This window comes from Castanea sativa, chromosome 5, assembly GCF_040712315.1.
Source record: "Castanea sativa cultivar Marrone di Chiusa Pesio chromosome 5, ASM4071231v1".
NCBI classification, from domain to species: domain Eukaryota; kingdom Viridiplantae; phylum Streptophyta; class Magnoliopsida; order Fagales; family Fagaceae; genus Castanea; species Castanea sativa.
This window is the reverse complement of record NC_134017.1, coordinates 80682744-80709299: the sequence shown is the minus strand read 5'-3', so window position 1 is coordinate 80709299 and position 26556 is coordinate 80682744. Positions and strand designations below refer to the sequence as shown.

Sequence of the window (26556 nt, the reverse complement as noted above, 5' to 3'; positions counted from 1 at the left end):
TTTTTTACTTTTTTTAAAATATTAAAATGGTGGAGATGCTAAAAGACATAAGAAAGAGAGAAATGTGTGATGTAAACTTAGACAATTAATGAGAGACTAATGAGATAACAGTAAAATAAGTTAACGTAAACTTTTGGGTAATAGTAAAAAAAAAAAAACTTAATGAAAGAGGTAAAAAAAATACTAAATGCAAAATTAGAGCGTTACTTGGCAAGACCTCACGCACTCCCATTATATATTCATGATTATTCCTTTATAATTTCTAATCACTAATCAACATGAGTCTCAAAAAACTTTGTGATAGGACTTTATCATACGTACAAAATAAGAATAGATTTTTTCATCTTTACTTTAAAAAAAAAAAGGATATTGTTATTGTGTTCATCCTTATAAGAATTTAAGCAGAGATTGAATTTTCATTATTTTTGACAATTTTTCTTTGTTTTCTTTATAATTTATATATTGTGTTAATTTTAATGAATTTTTTCTCAAGCTTTAAGAGGATTGACTTTAGATAAGATGTTCAACTTTTATATGTCAAGCATTGATTATAAGTCTTGTACATGGAACAAATAGAGATAAGAAATGAAGATTATGGTCCATTTTGGTTAGCTTTAGCTTGATTTTTCTAAACATCAATTTTCTCTCTTGCCAAAAGTCCGATTTATTTTAGGTGGAAGTTTCCTTGACTATTACTTGTATACAAAATTCCAAAAACATTAAATTGGAATAGGTCCCTTACTAACCTAACCAATTGGAATTGGATGAAATTTCTTCCCATTCACACTAAACGTTGTGTACACTCCAAATTTTTTCTGCATCTCATAATGATACGTTGTTGATAGGTATTATCTAAGTCAAACATGATTGAGAGTTGTAATTGAGACTAAGGCCCAAAAGCTTTACTATTCAATACTTTGCGAGAAAAATTAAACACTCATTTGATGTAACAGGAGACTATAAAATTTGACATTGTATACACTGGGGTTTGTTTTTGATGTTGTAAAATTGTTGTACGTACTAAAAACTTTAGTTTGATTAGTTGGCAATTCATGTTCTTCAATCATGAAAAGTCTACAATGGAAAACTTTTGTGTTCCTACAACAAATGTTTTGGAGAGAAAATTGTTAACCCCCTCATCCCATTGGGACCCTTCTATTTATACAAAGGAAAAATGGTCCAATATTCCTAAGTGTGAGTTAGTTACATGGAATTTTTGTACAAATGTGTCTAGATTTCTTTTAAAAATTTAGTTATAATTTTAAACGCTAATTTGGCAATTTTTATATGATTTCATATGTTTATAAATAATCTAAATGTTATTTCAGTTTGTGCAAATTATAGAACATAGAATCGGTAATTTAGCAACATAGGCATATGAGAAGGCATGCAGTAGTTTAGGAAGAGTATGCATTTAGTTATAAGGGAAGAGGAGTAGGCATAAACATAAGAAAACCTTAGGACGGAGGAATAAGGAAAACAAAGAGTTTTTGATGATTAATATCCCTCTATCTTATCCATTAGTCTTATTTATTACTAATTAAAATCTGTTGAGTTAGTAAATAACTGATGTGGCATCTAATAAGTGTAATAAATGAAAAATGAAGTATTTTATTTCAAAAACAAATTTAATTATCTTTTCAAATAGAGTGCCACTTGGCAAAACTTCGTACTCTCCCACATGAGGTCTCTGCTTATATATATATTTACTCATTTCTTGAACTGAATAATTATAATGATTATGTGTGTACAATTTATAACTGTTGTTTTACTACATATTTATAGCCTTCTCAAGATAAGATTAATTTTTCACCCTAAAAAAAAAGGTAAGATTAAGTTTTTTTAAAATCATGAAACAAAAAATAAATACAAAAGAGTAACAGGACCGTGAAAATTAAATAATTTGTGTTGTGTTCACATATTTAATACTATGAAATAAAAGTATGTCCAACTCTCTCACTGTCTTCCACTCATTGATAGTGAAACATTAAAACATGGTGTGGACAACTGTGTATGCACGTGTCTTATAGATAATTTCAAACCATGGTAGAATATGGCTTTACATTGCGTACCAAATATTCTTTCTACTTATATACCCAAAACAAAAACTATCCAACCTATATCATATTTAATCTCCTAATTTAAAAAGAAAAAAAAAAAATACTCGTAGAGGCTTAAGGTCTTGATGGTGGTGGGAGGTCAATATCACTGAGGCGACGTCCCCTCAGATTTCTCTTTCTCTCTCTTTCAAATGTTTTGTTAGTCTCAGGTCTTTTATAGTGAAACAATGTGTTTTGATTTTATAGTGAAACAATGCGTTTTATTTAACAATCCACAACATTTTTATGTCTATCTATCTCTCTCTAAGGTCTTATTTGGTAAGTTATTACTATTATTCCTTAACTATTATTTTTTTACTTTTTTTAAAATATTAAAACGGTAGGGATGCTAAAAGACATGAGAAAGAGAGAAATGTATGATGTAAGCTTAGGCAATTAATGAAGGACTAATGAGATAACAATAAAATAAGTTAATGTAAACTTTTGGGTAATAGTAAAAAACACTTAATGAAAAAGGTAAAAAAAATATACTAAATGCAAAATTAGAACGTTATTTAGTAAGACCTCACGCACTCCCATATGAGATTTCTACTTTTATATATATATATATATATATATATATATATATATATACATACATACATATTCATGATTATTCCTTTATAATTTCTAATCACTAATCAACATGAGTCTCAAAAAACTTTGTGATAGGACTTTATCATACGTACAAAATAAGTATAGATTTTTTTTTATCTTTATTTAAAAAAAAAAAATATTGCTATTGTGCTTATAAGAATTTAAGCATAGATTAAATTTTCATTATTTTTGACAATTTTTCTTTGATTCCTTTATAATTTATATATTGTGTTAGTTTAAATGAATTTTTTCTCAAGCTTTCAGAGGATGGATTTTAGATAAAATGTTCAACTTTTATACGCCAAGTATTGACTATAAGTCTTGTACATGGAACAAATTGAGATAAAAAATTAAGAATATGATCTATTTTGGTCGGCCTTAGCTTGATTTGTCTAAACATCAATTTTCTCTCTTGCCAAAAGTCCGACTTATTTTAGGTGGAAGTTTCCTTGATTATTACTTGTATACAAAATTCCAAAAACATTAAATTGGAATAGGTCCCTTACTAACCTAACTAATTGAAATTTGATGAAATTTCTTCCAATTTACACTAAACGTTGTGTACACTCCAAATTTTTTCTACATCTCATAATGATACGTTGTTGATAGGTATCATCCAAGTCCAACATGATTGAGAGTTGTAATTGAGACTAAGACCTAGAAGCTTTACTATTCAATACTTTGCGAGAAAAAATAAACACTCATTTGATGTAATAGGAGACTATGAAATTTGACATTGTATACACTGGGATTTGTTCTTGATGTTGTGAAATTGCTGTAAGTACTAAAAACTTTAGTTTGATTAGTTGGCAATTCATGTTCTATAATCGTGAAAAGTCTACAACGAAAAACTTTTGTGTTCTTACAACAAATGTTTTGGAGAGAAAATTGTTAGCCCCTCATCCCGTTGGGACCCTTCTATTTATACAAAGGAAAAATGGTCCAATATTCTTAAGTATGACTTAGTTACATGGAATTTTTGTGCAAATGTGCCTAAATTTCTTTTTAAAATTTAGTTATAATTTTAAACTCTAATTTGGTGATTTTTATATGATTTCATGTGTTTTTAAATAATCTAAATGCTATTTCAGTTTGTGCAAATTATAGAACATAGAATCGGTAATTTAGCAACATAGACATAGGAGAGGACATGTAGTGATTTAGGAAGAGTAGACATTTAGTTATAAGGGAAAAGGAGTAGGCATAAACATAAGAAAACCTTAGGATGGAGGAATAAGAAAAATAAAGAGTTTTTGATGATGAACACTCCTATCTTATCCATTAGTCTTATTTATTACTAATTAAAATCTGTTGAGTTATTAAATAATTAATGTGGAATCTAATAAGTGTAATAAATTAGAAATGATGTATTTTATTTCAAAAAAACAAATAATTATCTTTTCAAAGAGAGTGTCACTTAGAAAAATTTGTACTCTCTCATATGAGGTCTCTGCTTTTTATATATATATATATATATATATATATATATATATATTTTGATGATAATAAAACTTTTTTTTGACAATAAAGTTCTCTCTGCACAAACTTTAATTTTAATTTCAGTTTGAACTGTGTTCAATGTAAAGTCAAGTCTCTGGCAAAGGACTTGGAAAGTTTATGCAACTGAAAAAGTTGGCAATAATTACAATCGCTTGCAGTAAAGAGAACAAAACCCTTTTTTTTTTTTTTTTTTGTAAGAGTGAGAACAAAACCATTTGACACGGACAACTCTAGGAGGTTTGTTGTTGACGTTTGGTTAGCAGTTTTTAGTATTTAATAATATTATATATTTTATATATATATTTTTTTGTTTATATATATATTTTTAAAGTATAAATAATATTATTAAAAATTTCTTATCAAACAGTTCTTAATTATTGTGGGACTATTTGGTATGCATGCTAAAATAAAAAAATTTAGTGTTTAAACACTAAAAACTATAGTAAAAAAAAAAATATTATCATCATGATGAAATTATTTGTCAAGCATGTTAGAGAATCTATCTATATCATTTTGACTGTTAGTTAGAATTGAGTTTAGTTTATGTCTTTGGGGAAAAGAATTAAGTTCAGTTTTAACGACTTTTATATAGAAAATAGAAAAAATGATTGTTTTTTTTAATAAAAATTTTTCTAAATAAATTTTTAAAAAATGGCCGTAGTTAATATTTTCCCCAAAAAAAAAAAAAACTTTAATTAGATAACAATAGTGAGTCAATTGAAGATCACATTGCCACAAAATGTGAAATCTGCTGCATTGGGCAGGTGAGGTGCTGTCAGGCTTTAAGAGGAGACTTTTGTGTTGCACACTCCGCATGTTACGCAAACCTTTCACACAACTTGGTTGTGTTACACAAGTCATTTTTGCACAGAAATTGATTTCCAACTTCTAAGTGTGTGTGTTTGGATGTGTAATAGGCATGTCAAAGAGACATTTCTCATGGTATAAATTAGAACTGTCCCACATTAAACAGCACCGCTCATTACTGTCTCTCTCTTCCCTTCTTTCTTTCACCAAAACAAAAATGTATATATAAAAAGAATAAAATGAAGTAAAGTACAGTGACTATGGGGCCTTTTCTGGCTCCGCGCAACACGTCAGCTGTTGTTTTGCGTCTTCTTAGGGCGCTAGGTTTGATTGGGGAAATCAAAACCCAATCCTCATGTCGACAATTGAGTTGAAAAGCATGTCGGTTTGGTAAAATTTAAGACTCGTCTAGTAAGAGATTTTTAGTAATGTTGTTTTTATTTTTTAAAAATACGTATAGACGAAAAAGTATATGAAAATACATATAATGTTGTTTAAATACTAAAAACTATTGTTTAAACAACACTAACAAACTGGCCCTTAGTCTCTGTCTTAAGTTCTTTTACCTAGCATTTGTTGGACAATAAAACTTTCAGGTCCACTTTTTTACATTTATGGCATGTTTGGAAGTTTAGAGAGGGAGGAGAGTAGAAGGAAATGGTTATCCTCCACCTTGTTTAGATGTTTTTAAAATTAGTAAGGGGGAATGAAGTAATTAACCATTTCTTTTATTTAGATGTTTTAAAAATTATAATGGCAATGAGAGGAAATGATTTAAATAGATAAATTTACTCCTATTTGAAAATAGACTTGCAACATTGGTCTATGATTAATTTGTTAGACTAAATAATTATTTAATCAACATTCTCATTCCATCAAATACCACTAATAAAAGTACAAAAATACTATTAACTATTATAAAATACTTTTTATTACCTCAAACAAAATTATAATAAAAATAAAAATTAATTCAATTTTCTTTAACAAAGGCTCCTTTTCCTATTTAGTGTCAACGCATTCCCGAGAAACAAACACCAATAAATAATCCATCAAAACCAAAATTCTCCTTCCTCAACCACCATTTTCCCACCTGAATTGAAACCCATAATTATTCACTAATCACACACGACGATGCCTCCACCGCCACTGAAGGCTGTGACATTGACCCACGTGCGTTACCTGAGAGGAGATTAGTTAGGTCACTTCCTAGCCTAGATTTCCCTGGTCCCTTCCAATCAAGCCTTTCATCGAATACCTTGCTGCTGAGGTTACCCTTTGATTTTTTTTTTTTTTAGGTTTGATTTCGTGGGGGTGTTTAGCTGCCGAGAGTATGTGGGAAACTGGTTGTGACTGATTTTGTGTTTTGTGATTGTTGCTCTGTTAGTTTATGGATTTGGCTATTGGATCTTTGGATCTATGCAATTAGAGACTTTGTGTCGTATTCAGTTTTGGGTTTCTCTTTTCTGTTTGGTTGCTGAGAAAATATTGGATAGAAAGTGTAAAGATACTAAATTTGGTAGAAATTGTGTTTGGTTTGTAAGAAAGCACTGGGAAGAATTGTCATCTGTAATGTTAAATTTTCTAATGAAACAAACAAAGATTATTTATATAATTAGTTTGTAATTTTGTTAATTTAGAAAGGGTAAATTGGAGAATCTATTTTGTCAATAATTTATCTACTTTACTGTCCTTCCAAATCTCTCCAATTTGGGGGAATTAAAAATGAGGGGTTAGATGTAATTGAAACCCCTCCCACTCCTTCTTTAAAAAACTTCTAAATAAGATAATTGAATTACTTTCTCTCCCTTTATTCTACTCCCCCTCATTTTTTTAACTTCCAAACAGGCCATTACTCTTTTATATTCATTTTAACTTTTAAGGTTGCGTTTGGTATTAGCTTAAAAAATAGGTTTTTTTTACCTATTAGCTTATTTTTGCTACTATACATAGGTCTCATTGCACTTTTTGATAGTATTCGTGGGTCTCAATGTATTATTTCAGTTATTTTTTAGTTTTATCTACAGTACCTTTAGTAAAACGTTTTCACTTTCAGCTAAATAAACGGTTTCAAAAGGATTATAAAAATGCAAATGTTTTAATTGTGGATATTTGTATATATAAAATAGTTTATGTAAACAAGTATGGGAGGAAATTTTCTCATACTTTTTAGACTGGGATTCCCATGATGTAATAAAAAGATGATAAAACTTTTTTTTGTCAATAAAGTCTTTTTTTGAAAGTTTGTCAATAAAGTTCTTTCTGCGCAAACTTTAATTTTAATTTCAGTTTGAACTGTGTTCAATACTTCAATGTAAAGTCAAGTCTCTGGCAGAGGACTTGGAAAGTTTATGCAACTGAAAAAGTTGGCAACAATTACAATCGCTTGCAGTAAAGAGAACAAAACTTTTTTTTTTTTAAAGAGCGAGAACAAAACTATTTGACACGGACAACTCTAGCTGTTTGGTATGCATGCTAAAATAAATTTTTTTGGTATTTAAAACTAAAAATTATAGCCCCAAAAAGAATATTATCACATGAAATTATTTGTCAAGCATGTTAGAGAATCTATCTATATCATTTTGACTGTTAGTTAGAATTGAGTTTAGTTTATGTCTTTGGGGAAAAGAATTAGAGTTTTCACAACCAAAAAAAAAAATTTCCAATAAAAATTAAGTTCAGTTTTAACGACTTTTATAGAAAATAGAAAAAATGATTGTTTTTTTTAATCATTTCCATGTTCTGATCAGATCTGATGTGACGCTTTTTCATGTAGATTTGAAGAGAGAGCTGTTGGATTTTTTGGTGTAAGAAACGATAGACCCCAGAAAAATAGGTAATGTGAACTAAAGAGCAGCTGGCCTAACCACATGGATTAAACTGGACCAACCATTGCAAATCGAGTCTTTGAGACTCGATTTTACTTTTTAAAAACTGAGTCTTTCAGACCCAATATCTAGCTAGAGTTCATGTGGATGCAACTGACAACATAAATAGAGTATTTAATTGTTCATATGTAAATCGACTCTTAGAAACTCGATTTTCAGGTGGCCGCCACGTGGAAAAGCGCTACATCAGATCTGATCAGAACATGGAAATCGTGTCTCTAAGATTCGATTTATAGGTACAAAATCGACTCTCTAAGAGTCGAGATGTTAATATTATATTAACTTTCGAAATAGTACCTGCTAACTATATTGTTTAGTAATTATGGTTAATTGCCCATTTTCGCCCCTATTTTATTGGTTAGTTTGAGTAATGTTGTTGGGATGTTTTTGATATATGTGTGGAAAAAAAATGTGTTGAAATGTGTGTAAGATTGTTTAAAATGTGAAAATGTTGGTTATAACTAATCAACCAAACATGCCTTCAATTTTTGTAAACTCGAATTTCAAAAAAGTGATACATTGTTAAATATTTCTCAAACAATAGTAAAACACTAATAATTTCAAAAAATAGTAGTATTTGTCTATTTGTGTCTATCTATCAATCTTTAGTCTAGATTAGAGGTTTGAGACTTTCAGCAAGCATTAATTAATTGGTAGGCTTATTGTCTGGCCGGCCGGGTTCCTATTGTTGCATTAATTGCTTATTAAAGAGAAATTAAGGGCTGTTTGGAATAGGAGTTTAAGGATATGTTTTCAGTTTTTAAATAATATTACATATATTTTTATACATTTTTTCATCCATGCGTATTTTTAAAAAATATAAACAATATTAATAAAACAGCATTACCAAACAGACCCTAAATTTCCAACCCTCGTCTTCTTTGTGCCAATGCTTCCAACCTAGCACATGGTATATAAAGATAGGGTTGTAAAAGCAAATGAAATCATGCGTACATGTTAAATTGCACCTTTTATGTGTTGATACTCTATTATCTTAATCACATTCTTGACCTTCTACGTACATCCCACTCATGGGTGGAAGTTCCCTCCAACTTCTCCTCACTTTTTTTCTCTTTTTGTTGTGCATGAAACCAGCCCTTGGAAATTATTGGGGTGTGGGAAATGCTAACCTCAACTGCAAAGAGCGCGAGAGACAAACACTTATCAAGATTAAAGAAGACCTCATTGATGATCATGACCATCTTTCTTCCTGGAGTACTAAAGTGGGGAGAGAAGATTGTTGCAAATGGAGAGGGGTTCACTGTGACAACCATACAGGCCACGTAACCCAGCTCGATCTTAGTATCTCGGATGTGGAACCTTTGAGAGGTAAACTAAGTCCTTTCTTGAGTGAGTTGCAATATTTGACTTCTTTGGATGTGAGTTTCAATGATTTTAATCATACCCAAATCCCAAAATCCATTGCTTCTCTCTCAAACTTAAGACACCTTGACTTTTATCGTGCTAATTTCGGAAGAAATATTCCTTTTCAGCTTGGGAACCTTTCTAGCTTGCAATATCTTGATCTTGGCTGGAATAATTTTAATGAGCCTGAAGACTTGGAGTGGCTCCGTCCACTTTCTTCTTTAAGTGTCCTTTGCATGACTTCCGTTAACTTGAGCAAAGTTAATAATTGGCTCCACGTAGTGAATCAATTACCTTATTTGACAGTCCTAGTCTTGCGTACCTGTAGTCTTCCGAATATTTTTCCCATTCCCCATGTTAATTCTTCGAATTCTCTTGATGTCCTCAATCTTTCAGATAACAATCTCACTTCTTCTTCTTCAGTACTTGAGTGGTTGTTCAACTCCAACACTAGTGTTGTAGGACTTGGTCTTTCTCATAACCAATTTCAAGGTTTAATTCCTGATGCTTTTAGCAAAATACACTCTCTTGAACTTCTCATTCTCAATGATAATGAGTTTGAAGGTGGGATACCAAAAAGCTTCAGTGGAATGTGTAATTTAAAAATATTGTCTCTATCAAGTAACAATTTTAGTGAACTACTTCTAGGAATTGTTCATAACTTGACTGGGTCTGCAAACCACTCAATAGAGGAATTGTATTTAGATAACAATCACATTATGGGATCATTTCCTGATCTCACAGCATTTTCATCATTGAGGGTATTATTTCTTTCTGCCAATCGATTAAGTGGGACAATACCTGAAAGTTTGGGAAAACAATCCAATCTAGAGAGATTATATATTGGTGGTAATCCATTTGAAGGTGTTATTTCTGAAGCTCATTTCTCAAAACTCACAAAATTGAAGGTGTTTCACATATATAATAACTCTTTGGTTTTCAACTTCAGCTCTAATTGGGTTCCACCTTTTCAATTAGAGCAGTTATATTTTGTGTCTTGTCAACTAGGCTTTGGATTACCAAAATGGCTTCAAACTCAAAAAAGTTACTATTGGCTTGATCTCTCTAATTCTACGATTTTGGATACTCTTTCCAATTCATATTGGATCTTCCCAAATCAAAAATTCTATATGAATTTGTCTGACAACCAAATTAGTGGCCATATTCCAAATTTATCATTGGAGTCATCCTTCGGCTCTATCATTGACTTGAGTTCAAATGAACTTGAAGGCGAAATACCATCATTCGTATTTAGAGGTGTACATTTGGATCTTTCCAAAAATATGCTTTCAAAGCTAGCCTTCTCCTTATGTGCTGCCAATAATAATAGTCTAAGATTTCTAGATCTTTCCAATAACCGATTATCAGGAGAGCTTCCTAATTGTTGGATGCATTTTGAAGGACTTAAAATTCTTAAGCTTGAAAACAATAATTTTCATGGGAAAATCCCAAGCTCAATGGGCTCTTTAATTGAGATTGAAACACTGGATTTAGGCAATAATAATTTTAGTGGGGAACTACCTTCATTCCTGAAAAATTGCTCAAAGTTGATATTTCTTGATCTTCGAAACAATAGCTTGTCAGGACTGATACCAATGTGGTTAGGGAGGAGCCATCCAAATTTAGTTGACCTTATCCTTAGATCCAATCACTTGTACGGAAGAATGCCTCCACATCTATGTCATCTAACACATCTTCAAATTTTAGACCTTGCTTCAAACAAAATCACAGGAAGTATACCAAAATGTCTCAACAATCTTATTTCCTTGATGGATAAAAAGAATCCAAGTGTAGCCACTAGCCATTCATATGAAGTACTCTCTTTAAGCTATGTTGACCACACAATTTGGATGTGGAAAGGACGAGAGTACGAGTATAGAAATAATCTTGCACTGGTTAAGAGCATAGATCTCTCGAGCAATAAATTAAATGGGGTAATTCCAGAAGAAATTGGGGTGCTTGATGGATTGATTTCTTTGAATCTCTCAAATAACTTGTTGACTGGAAAAATCACTTCAAATATTGGTCTGTTATACTCATTAGAAGTCTTGGATTTATCTGACAACAAGCTGTGTGGTGAAATTCCTTCAACCCTTTCTCTTATTGATCGTCTGAATTTCTTAAACTTGAGAAACAATAATTTGTCAGGCAGAATCCCAATAGGCCCTCAATTCAATACATTTATTGCCTCTGCATATGAGGGGAACCCAAATCTTTGTGGATTCCCACTTCTGAAGAATTGTTTGGGTGAAGAAACACCTCAAAATCCAACCGTGAATAGAAGCAGTGGAGATATTAGCATGCAAGGTGAGGAAGATGGGTTTATAACCCTAGGGTTTTATGTTAGTGCAACCATTGGATTTGTCGCCAGTTTTTGGGGAGTTTGTGGCACATTACTACTAAACAGGTCATGGCGATTATCCCATTTCAAGTTCTTGAACAATATCAGAGATTAATTATACGTGATTGGAGGAGTGACTATGGCCAGATTGCAAAGGCAACTTCAAAGCTAATTGGTAATAATATTTTCTCTATTTTTGGCGGTCATTGTTTGGGCCCATTTCTACTTTCCATAGTTTGTCAAAAAAATTTCTAGTTTCCATATCTTTGAAGACTACCATTGAATTCTACATAAAATTAGTGAAGTAACCAAGTACAAGAATAAAAGAAAAAAAAAAATTTTACTTACTACTAGTATATTGTGATAAGGAGGGGATTTTGTTTTGGGTCACTAAAGCTTTTTTTTTTGTTAAAGTAGATAGCAACATTCACTAACAAGAAAATAAAAGCAATACATCTTAGCTAATGAAAACTCAATCATATATGAATGTTAGTTGTTTTGTTGTTGTTAGTATGTTATTGTTTATTTTAGGCCCCCACCCAAAAAAATACCTCATACGGTAGTTTTGCCCCTGATTTTAATGGGGAAATACAAAAACCATAACCTTCTATATATATAGCACAAAATTCTTTACTTTAAAAAATATAAATTAATTTTTTTTAACAAAAGAAGAAAATTTTACGATCTAAAAGAAATACTTTGGAAAATTTACAAATAATTATTATACAATATGCTCCAACTTTTTTTCATTCGATAAAGAAAAGTCAAAGTTAATGAAAGCTGTGTGCCTTTTACTATTTGAAAAACCATGGAAGATGACTTAAAAAAAAATGATTATCAACTCAAAGCATTCAATATATGTTCCAAAGAGCATCTTATGAGAAAAACTATACATGAAAAAATCCTCTCCCAAAATTATTAAATTATATATATATAAAAAAATCACAACAGATCACCCTAAGTTGCTAACCATTGTAGCAAAAGTTGTGAAAGTGTTTGTGTCATAAGACTTATTGTTTCTTAAAAGATCATGCTTGCTCAAAAAGAAAAAAAAGAAAAAAGAAAATAAAAGATCGTGCTAGCGCAACAAATATTGCCATTCTTTTATAGTTTATAGAATTTTATTCTTTCAATATTGACTATTCATTAAGCAAGAAGGTTATTTTTTTCTATTTTTTATTTGTTTAAAATAAGTTCTACACTAAATTTATCATTCATTCCAATATTTTTAAAAAGTGTTATCCTTCCTCAAACATATTATTTTCTTTAGTTAGTTTTTATTTATTTTTATTTTTGTTTTAATTTCTGTCCAATTTGATATCGCCATCTTAATCATTTTGTTTTCACACCAGGTGTTGCTGTGTAAGCCTCAGACTCAGAATAAATTTCTCTGGGAGATATATCATATATGTAATGTATGGGTGTTTGTGTACGGTGTGTCGGTATGTGAGTAAGATTTGGTGTGTTTTTCAAAACATTTACAGTGTGATTAGGTTTGTGCTTCAATAATTAAGATTTGTTGAGGTTGATAATTTGATATGTATTTTAATCTCAACTAGCAAAGTGGCTGTAGGATGTAGACTTGTTTACCCTAAAATAACTAGTTTTTCATGTGCTATGATAATTGATGAAGTGGTAACATTATTTTTCTTTAAATTGCTAACAAATTACATTAATTAATGACTGACAAAGGTTAGGTTCTTTTGTAGTTGTACTCTGGTTAAATAATGTATTATAAATCCGGTTTAAAACACTAATATTACTATTTTCGTGTGTATTCTAATAAATATTACTGTTTACTAAAAAAAATGACTGACAATTATATTTTTTATACCATTTTTTTTTCCAATTAATAGTTCTGATAAATAAAGATAAATGAAAGATATTCTGTCAACTTAAAGTGATGTAAAATCCCAAAACCTTTTGACGGTGTTCATTAGAATTATTTTCTTAGAAAAAGAAAAGAAAGAAAAAGATAAAATAAAACAGACAACATTGGTGTGGCTACTATGTATGGACTTCAATTGGGGTTTTTAATATTGGGCTTAATGTAATATGAGTTTAGGTTTGGGTATTTTAATTTTTAAGTGGATTTGAACTTTGGGTTTCTACTAGCTAGGCATGGACTTGGAGCTTACTTGGGCTTTTAATTGACGTTGGGGTTATTGTGTGTGATGTTAGAAATGGGGCTTATTTATTTATTTTACATCAATTTATGATGGGAAATTATATTTTTTTTTACTATTTTTCCCCATTACTATGGACTTCAATCTGGGTTTAATATTGGGCTTTAATGTAATGGGAGTTTAAGGTTTGGGGTTATTGTAAGGCGTTAGGGTTATTGTGTGTGACGTTAGAAATGAGATTTTTTTTTTTTCCTTTAGAAAATTTAGTAGAAATTTGACACAGTTTCTGTACAGTGTCCAATGCCCTTTTCTCTTTATTTAAAAGAGAGGCTGTGGACTCTCTTGTGGCCTTGAGAACTTTAATTTATAGAATTAAATGATGATTTTAATCTTAAATAAAGTTCGAAAAAAAAATCCTGAAACAAAAAATTAGAGAAAACTATGAAAAATGTGTGATTCAGAATTTCACTCTTTTTTTCTTTATATGCAAATTTGATAATTGTTATTTATTATCATGTCAAAACATTAATATATATTTTTGTGTAAATATTGTCCAAACTTGTCTCAAATATCTTAGGTAAAGGCAAAATACTTTACCAATTTCTTCTTTTTATACACTTCTTATCCACAAAAAAAATTATAAAATAATGAACCACTGCACATGTATATTACTTTGATAAAGGACACGACAAAAAAGAAATTTTTTTTTTTTTGGGAAAAAGGGAAAGGACAGTTATGTGTGCGTTTGAGAAGCAATGAAAATTATAAATTATTTCACTATTCAGCTTATTTTTACTACTATTTATGGGTCTCACTGCACTTTTTGGTACTATTCATAAGTTTCACTGTACTATTTCAATTAATTTTTATCTTTATCTATAGTACTTTCAGTAATAAGTTTTTTGTTTCAATAAAATAAGCAGTATCCAAATAGACTCTATGTATACAAAGTATTGCACGTAATTGAAATCTCTTAATATATAATATATTAATAATATTGTTTTTAAAATTTATTATATTCATAATATTTTTTAATATTTTTTTAATAAATATTATAATATTTTTACAACAGCTAATGAGTGATAAATTATTAATGATTATAATTTAAATTTAAAACTTTAATTACTTTTTTATTTACACTAATAACAACTACAAATATATTTCTTTTTTGAGAAAAGATAGGACAAGAAAGAAAAACTATTTTTTAAAGGAAAAAGAAAAGGGCAACTAGGTATATAATATAAATTCTGCACGTAATAGAAATCTACCATATATAATAAATATATAATATTTTTACAATAAATAATAAGTGGTAAATTTTTTTTAAAAGAATAGTAAATTTAAGTTTTTATTAGTTTTAATTTAAATTTATAATTTAAATAAATGTTTTCCTTTTAGAATTTAGGATTTGTTATAACATTTTTTATATCCTTTTGCGTGCAAACTGTTGAAGTGGAAGAAGCGAGGGAAAACAGGCTGTCCTGTCTGGTGTCCACTCTGCAGTCTCCATTGTCAACCTCTTCTTTCTCTCTCTCTCTCTCTCTCTCTCTCTCTCTCTCCAAGTTATCTCATTTGATCCACTGAAAAACTAAGCAAATTCAAAGCAACTGTGGAATGTGGAAGCTCAAGACCGGTGCAGAGACAGTGAGAGAAGAACGTAACAATGATGATGAAAGTGGTGGCAGTACTGGCAGTGAAACGTGGCTGAGAACTTTGAACAGTCACTTGGGACGTCAAGAAACGCCAGAAGAGCTTCAGCAGATCGAAGATGCTCGACGCGGCTTCTCCGATCGGCGGTTCGAGAAACGCCACAGCTCTGACCTTCTCATGCGCATTCAGGTCTGGTCCCATGTACCCACTATCCTAAATCTGTTCAATTTTCTTTCTTTCTTGCTTGTTTTAGTTCTATGGTGAGTATGGTGAAATGGGTTGTTTTCAATTTTGTTTGTTGACTTATTTGTTAGTGGCATTTCTCAATTTTGTTGAATCTAATGGTTATATGAAGTTTTGTATTTGAGATCATGATATGGGGTCTGTGATTACCAAGAAAAGAGTGGGGTTTTCACTTTTTCTTTTTTTGTTGGTTAACTTTTTTGTTTGTGACATTTCTCAGTTTGATTGAATCTAATGGTTATATGAAGCTTTAGTTTTCTGCTAGATTTGGATGAATTGGAGTGTGTTTGTAATGATGTATGTGTTGACAATTGAATCGAGATCATGATGTGGTGTCTGTGATTATCATATTCTAACCACCAGTTGTGAAGTGGGGTTTTCACATTTTGGATGAAATTTAAAGGCCACAGCTTCCTGGATTTTGCATTGTAGAATTCAAGAGAATACTTCCATTCCAAGCGCAAAAAGATAAGGAGATAAGGGATCACCTTGTCTAAGTCCCTTACCTCCTTGGATAGAATTGTATCAACTTAAGGGCCAAAGTGGGGTGGTGAAAAATTCTAAAGCTCAAGAGACTTATTCAGGCCTCATCTCAAGTTCCTAGTGGGGCCTGGTACTGAAATCTACTTGTGGTATGACAATTGGCACCCTGAAGGTCCTTTAATCCAGAAATTTGGTCATAGAGTAATTTATGATTCCTACATTAATTGAAGCTAATGGTTGTATTTACTTTTAAATTTCAATTCAGATTTAGATGGATTGGGTGTGTTTGTATATGTGTATATACTGAGAAATTGAGAATTGAGGTGGGATCATATTCTTCTTCTGAGCTCATGGAACATCTTCTGTTTGATAACAATTATAAATCTTTGTGGATTCTATGATATATTAAGTGGGTCTGTAACCATCAAGAAAAGAAAATGTAGACTGTGTATGAAATGATTTTTAGTATTTAAATTTTTTGTTAGTGGCATTTATCAATTTACTGGAAACTAATGCTTAAGAAAGGATACGCAATTTTACATTTTTTTTAATCAGAATTTAGATGCACTGGGTATGTTTGTCTTAATGTATATATTGTGAATTAACTTAAGGTCATATTATCCTTAGGCAATTACTTTTTGCTGGGAACATATTGAAATTTGTAATTGACTTGGTTTTTTCTATTTTTCTTTATGTACTAATTGATTCACAGTATGTTGCTTTACTTTTTCCTCTCAAATTTAGTTTGCAAAGGAGAATCCATCTTTTTCTACTGTACCACAAATCCAAGTACAAGATACAGAAGAACTCACAATGGAGGCAGTTACAATCACATTACAAAGGGCCATCAATTTCAAACCAACAATTCAGGCACGTGAATCACATTACAAAGGGCCATCAATTTCTACTCAACAATTCAGGCATGTGATGGTCACTGGCCGGGGGATTATGGGGGTCCCATGTTTCTAATTCCCGGTTTGGTAAGGATGAAACCTACAAAATGGAATTTTTTCCATAAGAGTGGGGAATAAGAAGGCGATCTCATAATTTTGTGTAGTAAAAGAGAACTAATCTATGTATTGTGGTTGAATTTGAAAGCACACAGTTTCATGTTATAAGATTAGCATATTTGATTTGAAAATTTGTTGGATTTGCAAAATGATCTGGTAGAGGTCTGGTAAGGCTTAGCAAGGAATGGGAAAAAAACAAAAAAACAAAAAACAGAAGAAAAATGAAGTTCTTTCACTTCTTGAATTTTTCCTCTGAAGTTATCTTGAGCTGACCTGAAGTGTGATCCTTCTTATAAATTGCAATAGGTGATTACTCTTTCAATTACTGGAGCACTCAATACCAACTTATCAAAAGAACATATACGTGACATCTGCAGATATCTGTACAATCATCAGGCAAGAATATTTTCTTGCAGCATAGAAAGTTTTATATATAATGCTCCTTTTCCACTTTGAATTTCACTTTTAGTCACACTGTTAACAAAGGGATAACTGCCTTACTAATAATTTATTTTTTTTGTCTTCAATTTTGTGGAAACCTTTTTAATGATTTTATTCCTCATACTCTGGTAAATTGCATATATGATTGAAGAAAACGTTATGAATTAAACTCAATAGAGCTTTGTTCTAAACTTCTAATTACTTTGGGTGTGGTAGTATTAATATTGTTAATGAAAAAAAGAACTTGAAATGGTGACTCTTCTAATTGCAGAATAAAGATGGGGGTTGGGGTCTACATATTGAGGGCCCAAGCACCATGTTTGGTACTGCACTAAATTATGTTACTTTGAGATTGCTTGGTGAAGGAGCTGAGGATGGATTAGAGGCAATGGAACAAGCACGGAAATGGATCTTGGATCATGGTGGTGCCACTGCAATCACTTCATGGCGGAAAATGTGGCTTTCAGTATGAACTCATTGTTATTTTTTGTAAGATATTGCCAAAGAAGTTAATACCTTGAAAATATCAACTGACTTGTGGTTGATTTTCTCTGGTTTCAGGTACTTGGAGTGTATGAATGATCTGGGAATAATCCACTGCCGCCAGAAATATGGCTCTTCCCTTACCTTCTTTCCTTGTCATCCAGGTCTCTATTTGACTGCTCTTTCTTATACCATTAACACAATGTATGTTAAGTTTTGTCAAGGAAAAAGTATCATGTATTGCTTATGGTTTAAAAATCTTACTAACATGGTTTAGAAAACATTGGGAAAATGTCATATATCGCTTAAAATTTGTTCAGTCTGCATATTCTCTGTTAAAATTTGTGAGGAAGAACTTTGATTCATGAGTGTCAACTAAGAGGGTTGCTAATTGCAGTAGAATGGCTTTGTCCTCAGTTTCTTGGTTATGAATTTCCATGTTTTCTATTAATAGGAATGATGTCGTGTTAGTGCTGAATGGTGTATTTGCCCATGTCTTATTTATATGGGAAAAGATTTGTCGGTCCTATCACGTCCACAATCCGATCTTTGAGAAAGGAGCTTAATACGGTTCCCTATCATGAGATAGATTGGAATGAGGCTTGCAATCTTTGTGCGAAGGTAGGTAAAAATTATACCTTTTCTTCTCCTTTAAGTTTTCTACATTTAAATTTTACCCTTCCACACTATAATATATTTTATTCTTTTTTCAAGCTCTTGCCGTTGCACAGAAAAATAATTCCAATAGTAGGTTTCAAAGACACTTCAAAATAGGAAGCACAGATACTTCAAAATAGCTGCTGTATTGGATTAATTGATATTGTATAAGTAATAATGATTGCGTCAAGATTTAGAATTGTAATAAGATATTAATTAATACTGCAGAGTTTGGTCAGGCTCCCAGAGGGTCAACTTCAAACCTATTTCTGTCCCAAACTCAAATTGTATCATGATTTCCTATTCAAAACCATTATCCATAGTATCAAAAAATGTGGAATTCATAAACAAAAAATGTCACATCAATTACAGATATGCATCAAAACCCTATGGTGCCCAGAGTATCATTATTGCTTACTACAATTTGCTAGCTTTTTAGCACTTTCCAACACCATCAAGGTTTTATTTATTTTTTAATTAAAAAAAAATCATATCTTAGGTTTGTTGTCTATTGAATATAAGCCAACTTATTTTTTGGGGCTATGTGAATGTAAGCTAACTATATAACTATTGCTCTTAAGTTTTACTAACATACCCTCTGAATTGGTCTGAAAAAAGCAACTGAATTAGACAATGAGCTAATTTGAGTTCATAGATACATTAATATGCAATAGAACATCTGATTCAAAATAAGATTTAATATGCAACTTCTGTCATGTTTCACTGTCTCTGTTGATGCTTACATGGGTTGCTTTACAAATATTGTTAGGAAGATGTATGCTACCCCCATCCACTGGTTCAGGATATCCTCTGGGGATCTCTATACTATGCCTATGAACCTGTTTTTATGCGTTGGCCTGCAAAAAGATTGAGGGAGAAGGCTCTACAAACTGTAATGCAGCATATCCACTATGAAGATGAAAATACTCGGTATATAAGCATAGGGCCTTGCCAGGATCGGTGGCGGATTTGATATATTGCTGGCATCAGTGGCATGGAAAGGATAAGTCGGACATATGGAACTTGGTTCCAGGGTGCTTAATGTGGATTGTGTGGTTGGAACGAAATCGTCGTTCCTTTGAGGACAAAGAGAAGACCTTGGTTGAGTTAAATCTTTTATGCCAGCGTAGTCTCTTAGAATGGTCTCGTTGTTGGGGGTTTACTAATTGCTCTTCTCTCTCTGAGTTTTTGTCCTCCCTTAACTTAGTTTCCTAGTAGTTTTTTTCTTATTGTTCATCATCATGAACTTCTTGTATGACTTTCTTTCTATCATTTATAAAAGCATTCGGATTACCTATCCAAAAAAAAAAAAATATGCATAGGGTCTGTCAATAAGGTAATTTTTTTTTTAAGAGGTGAGAGAGAACTAGAGAGCAAGGTTTGACACTGGAAAATTTTAATTTGAAGCTATGAGGAAAAATTGTTGATAGTCATTCAAACATAATATCAATTGAAGAGTTAGATTAATTAGCTTCTTTAGCTCTACACCTTCACTCAAAGGCACTCACTGTACTTGTTGGTAGTTCCATTGAGCTATTGGCCTTGTATTTTTTGGATGATGCAGGTGTTGAATATGCTTTGTTGTTGGGCGGAGAATCCAAACTTAGAGGCATTCAAATTACATCTTCCAAGAATCTTTGATTATTTGTGGATTGCTGAAGATGGCATGAAAATGCAGGTTCAGACATTTACTGTTAAACAGTTTTTAACTGACTTAACAAGCATTTCTCTCTCTCTCTCTCTTTCAGTATTCCCCCCCCCCCCCCTCTTCCTGTCTGTGGGGGGAAGACCTTCTTAGTATTTTTTTAATTGTTCAATGAAGTATAAAGAGCCCATGATTATGTTTCACTACCTCAAATATTGAGAATTATACATTGTGTGTTTGTATTAATTTTGAGGTAGGGTTATAATGGGAGTCAATCATGGGATACTTCTTTTGCTATTCAAGCAATTATATCAACTAACATTGCTGAAGAATATGGAGCAACTTTAAGAAAAGCACATGACTACATAAAGGATACGCACGTTCTCCTTTTGCAGAATTTTTTTATTATCATATCTTAAAATTATTCTTTTCCATTTTTTCATGACCAATTGTGGTTTGCTTTGAAGGTCTTAGAAGATTGTCCTGGAGATCTAAATTTTTGGTATCGTCACATTTCAAAAGGTGCTTGGCCATTCTCAACTGCAGATCATGGATGGCCTATTTCTGATTGCACTGCAGAAGGATTGAAGGTAAAGTTAGAACAAACAGTTCCATACTATATAATGTAAAAAATTTCTGATATCTATTTCTTTGTGCAGGCTGTTTTATTACTATCAACATTCCCATCAGAAACAGTTGGGAAGTTGTTAGATTTGAAGCGGTTATATGATGCTGTAAATGTTCTCCTTTCCTTACAGGTGATTGTTAGATATGTTGCATTTTTAGAAGCTCAAAGTTGGAGTATGACATAGCTAGTTTATAGAAAAAATGTTAACAGATTGAGAAAAGACATAATAGTTTACTCTCATGATTCTTGTAATTGACTTAAGTCAGCCGTTTAACTCAAGGCTTTGTTCATCTGGGTAGAAGTGACTAGAGTAATTTATAATATGTACATTTCCCTCACTGATGGCAGCAAATTGTGCCTTCAGCTTGGGCTTGCTTAAATATTTAAGTATTAAAGAATGTAGGTGTTGGCAGTACTGAACTCTGAACATCCAAGGATTTATCATTTATTCACAAATGATGAAAATATTAACCTGAACATTTATTGTCTTATTTTCTCTGAAAAATGTAGACAATACTCTGAAGTTCATAATTCTCATACCTCTGGTTGTTCTTTTTTATTCGGATAGATATCTTCAGAAGATAATAGTGGAAGAGGAAAAGAAATTCCTCCAACAAAGGATGTAGTTTGTCTACTCTTTAGCTTTTCGTACGTATATCTTAATGTCATGAATGCCTTAAAAGAGTCTTGGTTGATTGGATTAGATGATATGCAGAGTATTAAATATGGTTATAAGCATGTTGGGTTTTTTTTTTTTTTTTTTTTTAATGTTTTATTACTCTTTCCAGAATCATGCATCTGAAGGTGTGAAGTAAACATAGAATAGAATGTGGCACTTTGAAGCTTTGAAGTTTTATGCAATTCTTAAAAGAAAAGAGTTCTGTATACGAACATTTCTGCATGATATGTGCACCTGACTTTATTGTTCTTCCATTTTGTTGTGATATATATATTTTTGTTTAGTTTGCTTGTCTCTGGTATTGTTAGCAGATTAGTATGCAATTCAGTAGCTGGTGAGTTATAAACATTCTAATGGATGTTCTTAGATCACTGCAGAATTCTAATGGTGGCTTTGCAACTTATGAATTAACTAGATCCTACCAGTAATTGGAGGTAACTATTATAACTTCTTAAGGCTTCTTTCTTTTACTTTTACCTTTAGTTTTAAATAATTCTTCTGACCATGAATTTGCTATGTCTTGAAAGTTTGAATTATTTCCAAGTACCCCCTTATTAAGAGCTTCATGACTCAGCTGGCCCTGTTCTTCCAGTGATATTTGAACTCAAATACAATGAATGTTTAGGCTTAGCCTTCACTTAGAAAAAAATTATAAATTACTTGAGAATTGTTTTTCCTCATTCATGTTCTTAGACATATATTATATAACTCAGCCCTAGAATCTTTTTTGACTTTTGGCTGCACCAATATTGTGATTCATACTAATCCATTGGAAGAAAACCATCAGTGTTTGGAATGACACTTTAGAAGCTATTCCACCTTGAATTTCATTGTATGGAAACCCCTTGAATTGAGATGGCTAAAATACATTAGGGATTTTTAGTTCAGAAAAATAACCTTGATTCACAAACTTAAAAAAAGCTGAATTTTTACTGGCATCCTTACAGTCTACCAATGATACTTGTTTCCAGAGTAAAAGACTTTCTTACATGTCATGGGACTCAGCTCATGGCTCCTATATTAGCTCTGGTTGGTAATCACTAATTGCCCAGATGACTTCCTATATAGATGCCTGTGTGGGTGTGTGTTTTGCATAGTCTATACTTTCCTACGTTGATTGAGAATTATATGACATTGATAGGGGATTGTAGGGAATTGAGGTCAATGAGCACTCTAACGATACCATATTCCCCCATAAGAAATGGTGGACGGTAACACTGTAGGTTTAAAACTCACTGGGTGTTTGTGTAGACTTATCAATCTAAAAAAAAGGATTGTAGGAAGTTGATATAGAGCAATGGTGTTTTGACCTGAGAAATTTAGGGTCAATGTGATGATTCACTCTATATAAGATTCTTTTTTGATTGTTAAGTTTGCATGTGCACTTAAGTGGGTTTTGAAACTATGGCCTTACCCTTTGCCCTTTCTTATGGGGAAAGAGGTGCCTTTTGAGCTAGAGGTCATTGGCAATTCCGTATCAATTTCTAATGATTTTATGGTTGTATTTAATTATGATTTGATGAGCTCTTTTTAGATATAGGGAATGTGGTAAAGAAATCATATCAGTTAGTAATTTATCCACACACAGTAGGTGCTTCTAACCCTTGAAATTATGGCTGAGTCACATGCATTTTTATAGGGCAGTCAGTTGGAAATTCACTAGAAATTAAAATTTAGTTCTTTGTAATCCATATTCATGTGTTTTTCCCTCTTCTTTGCCTTTCTTCGGGTTTGAGCGGGGGATAAGGAGATGATGTGTGAAATGAAGATACTTTACTATGCCTATCTGGCTTTTAAGTGGTGGCTTTGCAACAGTGGTCGAGTTATGTAAAACTAAACTCCATGTTCTTATCTTGTAATTGGCTGTATAGTTCATTTTATCCTATGCTGCAAGTTTATTAGAATGATGCTGAGATTATATTTGCATTGTCTGTTGTCTCCATCAATTTTCAGTTAATCAATCCTGCTGAAACCTTTGGTGATATTGTGATTGATTATCCGTAAGATTTCATCACACTTCATTTTGTAATTCTATCTACTTTCATTGAAAAATTCTGATATGATGTTAAATGAAGTGATTATGTAGATATGTTGAGTGTACGTCAGCAGCAATTCAAGCACTGACATTATTCAAGAAATTATATCCTGAGCATAGGAGGGAAGAAATAGAAAATTGTATTGCTAAAGCTGCAGAGTTCATTGAAAAAATACAAGCTTCAGATGGCTCCTGGTTTGCTTTCACATTACTTTTCTATTTATATTCTGCATATTTGCTTGAATGTCTTCTTTATTATCAGTCACTAATTTCTCTCCCACTTTAATTTTGTATCAGTGCCTGAGCTTAACCTACTTAGTCACTTGTATATCTTGGAATTGTTTGAACTTTGAACAGTTATGAAATTACTTGCACCCAATTAATCTAAAATATTTAAATAGGTATGGATCCTGGGGAGTCTGCTTCACCTATGGTGGGTGGTTTGGGATAAAAGGGTTGGTAGCTGCTGGAAGGACATATAAGAATTGCTCTAGCATCCGAAAAGCATGCAATTATCTGTTGTCCAAAGAGCTTGCTTCAGGTGGTTGGGGAGAAAGTTACCTATCATGTCAGAACAAGGTTGGTACTATTTTTAATTCTTATATTCTTCTGTAACTCCCACATGCAGGCCATCTTAATCTTTTCTTGAACAGGTGTATACCAATCTCGAGGACAACAGGCCACATATTGTCAATACCGGATGGGCTATGTTAGCCCTAATTGACGCTGGGCAGGTACATTTGGTGAAGAATCTTTTGGAAACTCCCCCCTCCCTTCTTTTTTTTTTTGCCTTTGGTGCAAATCAACCTTTCAAATTTATTTTAGCATTTGGTTGCTAATATGAATTCGTCTTCCCATCTGTCTAAAGTTCCTCGCAGTAAGGTTATTAAAACTAGAGAATTATCATGCATGCCTACGTAAGAGTCATGAAGGAAAAGTTTCAACATCATATTGGTAATGAAATATTAGTTCCATACATTTCCTGCACTCAATGACATTTGGCCACAGAGAAAATAGCTTCTGATAATCATGCATTCCTTGCAATAAGGTTATTAAAACTAGAGAATTATCATGCATGCCTACTTAAGAATCATGAAGGAAAAGTTTCAACATCGTATTGGTAATGAAATATCAGTTCCATACATAACCTGCACTCAATGACATTTAGCCACAGAGAAAATAGGTTCTGATAATCAGTATTCTGTGTTTGATTGTATGCAATACATTAAACGAGAGAGTGGAAATTCACTTTTGTGAAAACTAATGGGGATTTTTGAACAGTAATGTTTAAAAATCCATACGTTATATAATTAATACTTTGATACACAGAGGAAATATTTGTGTTAATTTCACCAATCGTGTCTTGCATGAAAATCACATTCATCACCATATTTCTCATAATTTGAAAATTAAAGTAACTATCAGTTTTGGTTGATCGCAATCCCAGTTTCATTTAAAAAAAAAAAAACGTAATAGAAACCAGAAAATAAGGACAGGCAAAAAAAGATTAAGCCGGTTGTATACTTTTTTCTTCCCAACAGAAATTTGTATCTCCTACTGTATAATTTTTCTAGTCTTGATATTAATAATTGATTTTTTTTTCTTCTCTCTTCTGAAAGGCTGAGAGAGATTCAACTCCGTTGCATCGTGCAGCAAGGATATTAATAAATTCTCAAATGGAGAATGGAGATTTTCCACAAGAGGTAAACCTAGGCATGGTTTCTCTATTTTTCTTTCCCATCAAATCGAAATATTTCTTGAATGTGCAATTGTATTATGTTCTGAGGAAAGACAGGAACAGGCGAACAGTCCATTTCTATGGCTTTAAAAATGCAGTATCCTATTACATAAATTTGACTAAGAAATAAACCACACCAAGATAAAAACATGTAAAACTTGGTATTGACACTTTGTTGTTAATATTTTTACTAGGGATAGCCAACCCCAAAGTTTTGGTATTGACGCTTCGTTGTTGATATTTTTGCTAGAGGTGGTTAAATGGATGATATGGAGGTTATAGGTTCTCTAGACCATTAATTTCTTTAGATATCTGGGTTCTTATAGACTAGAAAAGATAAATATTGTAAATCTTTGGCTTGTCCGCTCATGTATTTTATTTAGACCACACAGCATAAGAATCTTTTAAAAACAACTTGTTTCACCAGCAACTGCTCAAGAAAGTTATATATCAATACCTTATATGTATGTGTTAATAATTTATGCATTTTGTCATACAGGAGATCATGGGAGTTTTCAACAAAAATCGTATGATCAGCTATGCTGCATACCGAAACATTTTTCCTATTTGGGCCCTTGGAGAATATTGTTGTTGAGTATTGCAGGCACCCTAAATGATGTCACTATTACCTTCTTTGTTTTTTTGTTTTTGTTTTTGTTTTTGTTGTTTGTATTCCATAAATGTCACTTTTGCAGGCACCCTAAAATATTTTTACTTTTGCACTCAACAGTTTAGTTTTCCTAAAATTTTCTCTCTATGTATACGACCATTAATGAATAAAAATAGTCCAAATATCTTTATAATTGTGGGCCACTTACATTATTGCCAATTGGACTTGAGTGAGCCCTAGTAAAAGTCCCAATGCTAGCTTAAGGCCCCAATTGCATGAGATAAATGGTAATGGTAGGTTTGATGTGCACTCATACTATGAGGCATTGAAAGGTTCAAGTGATGAAAATGTCCTTAGAAAAGTATTTGGTGTTCAAACGATTTGAAAAGTACTGCATTTACTGTGTGGATTGCAGTTTGTGGACGGATTCTTTTGTGATAATCCCGTTGTCTTTTTGTTTTTTGGGTGTTTGCGCACTTCGTTGGGTAATGTTAATGGGTGTTGTTAATTTACTTGCTAGATGGAATTATTAGT

At 31.9% G+C, this 26556-nt stretch overlaps 1 protein-coding gene and 1 pseudogene across 1 annotated transcript; both read left to right on the top strand.

The window, feature by feature from the left end:
* Window positions 1-8910: 8910 nt before the first annotated feature.
* Window positions 8911-11765, top strand: LOC142633535 (receptor-like protein EIX1). Its single transcript, XM_075807772.1, has one exon. It carries the CDS (start codon window positions 8920-8922, stop codon window positions 11707-11709), a length of 2790 nt encoding a protein of 929 aa, XP_075663887.1. The 5' UTR covers window positions 8911-8919; the 3' UTR covers window positions 11710-11765.
* Window positions 11766-15167: 3402 nt separating this feature from the next.
* LOC142633334 (cycloartenol synthase-like) lies at window positions 15168-26192 on the top strand (annotated as a pseudogene).
* Window positions 26193-26556: the final 364 nt, after the last annotated feature.

What these genes read in the sequence shown, in the direction of transcription:
- LOC142633535 (XM_075807772.1), top strand. Translation starts at nt 8,920, where the DNA reads ATGGGTGGAAGTTCCCTCCAACTTCTCCTCACTTTTTTTCTCTTTTTG.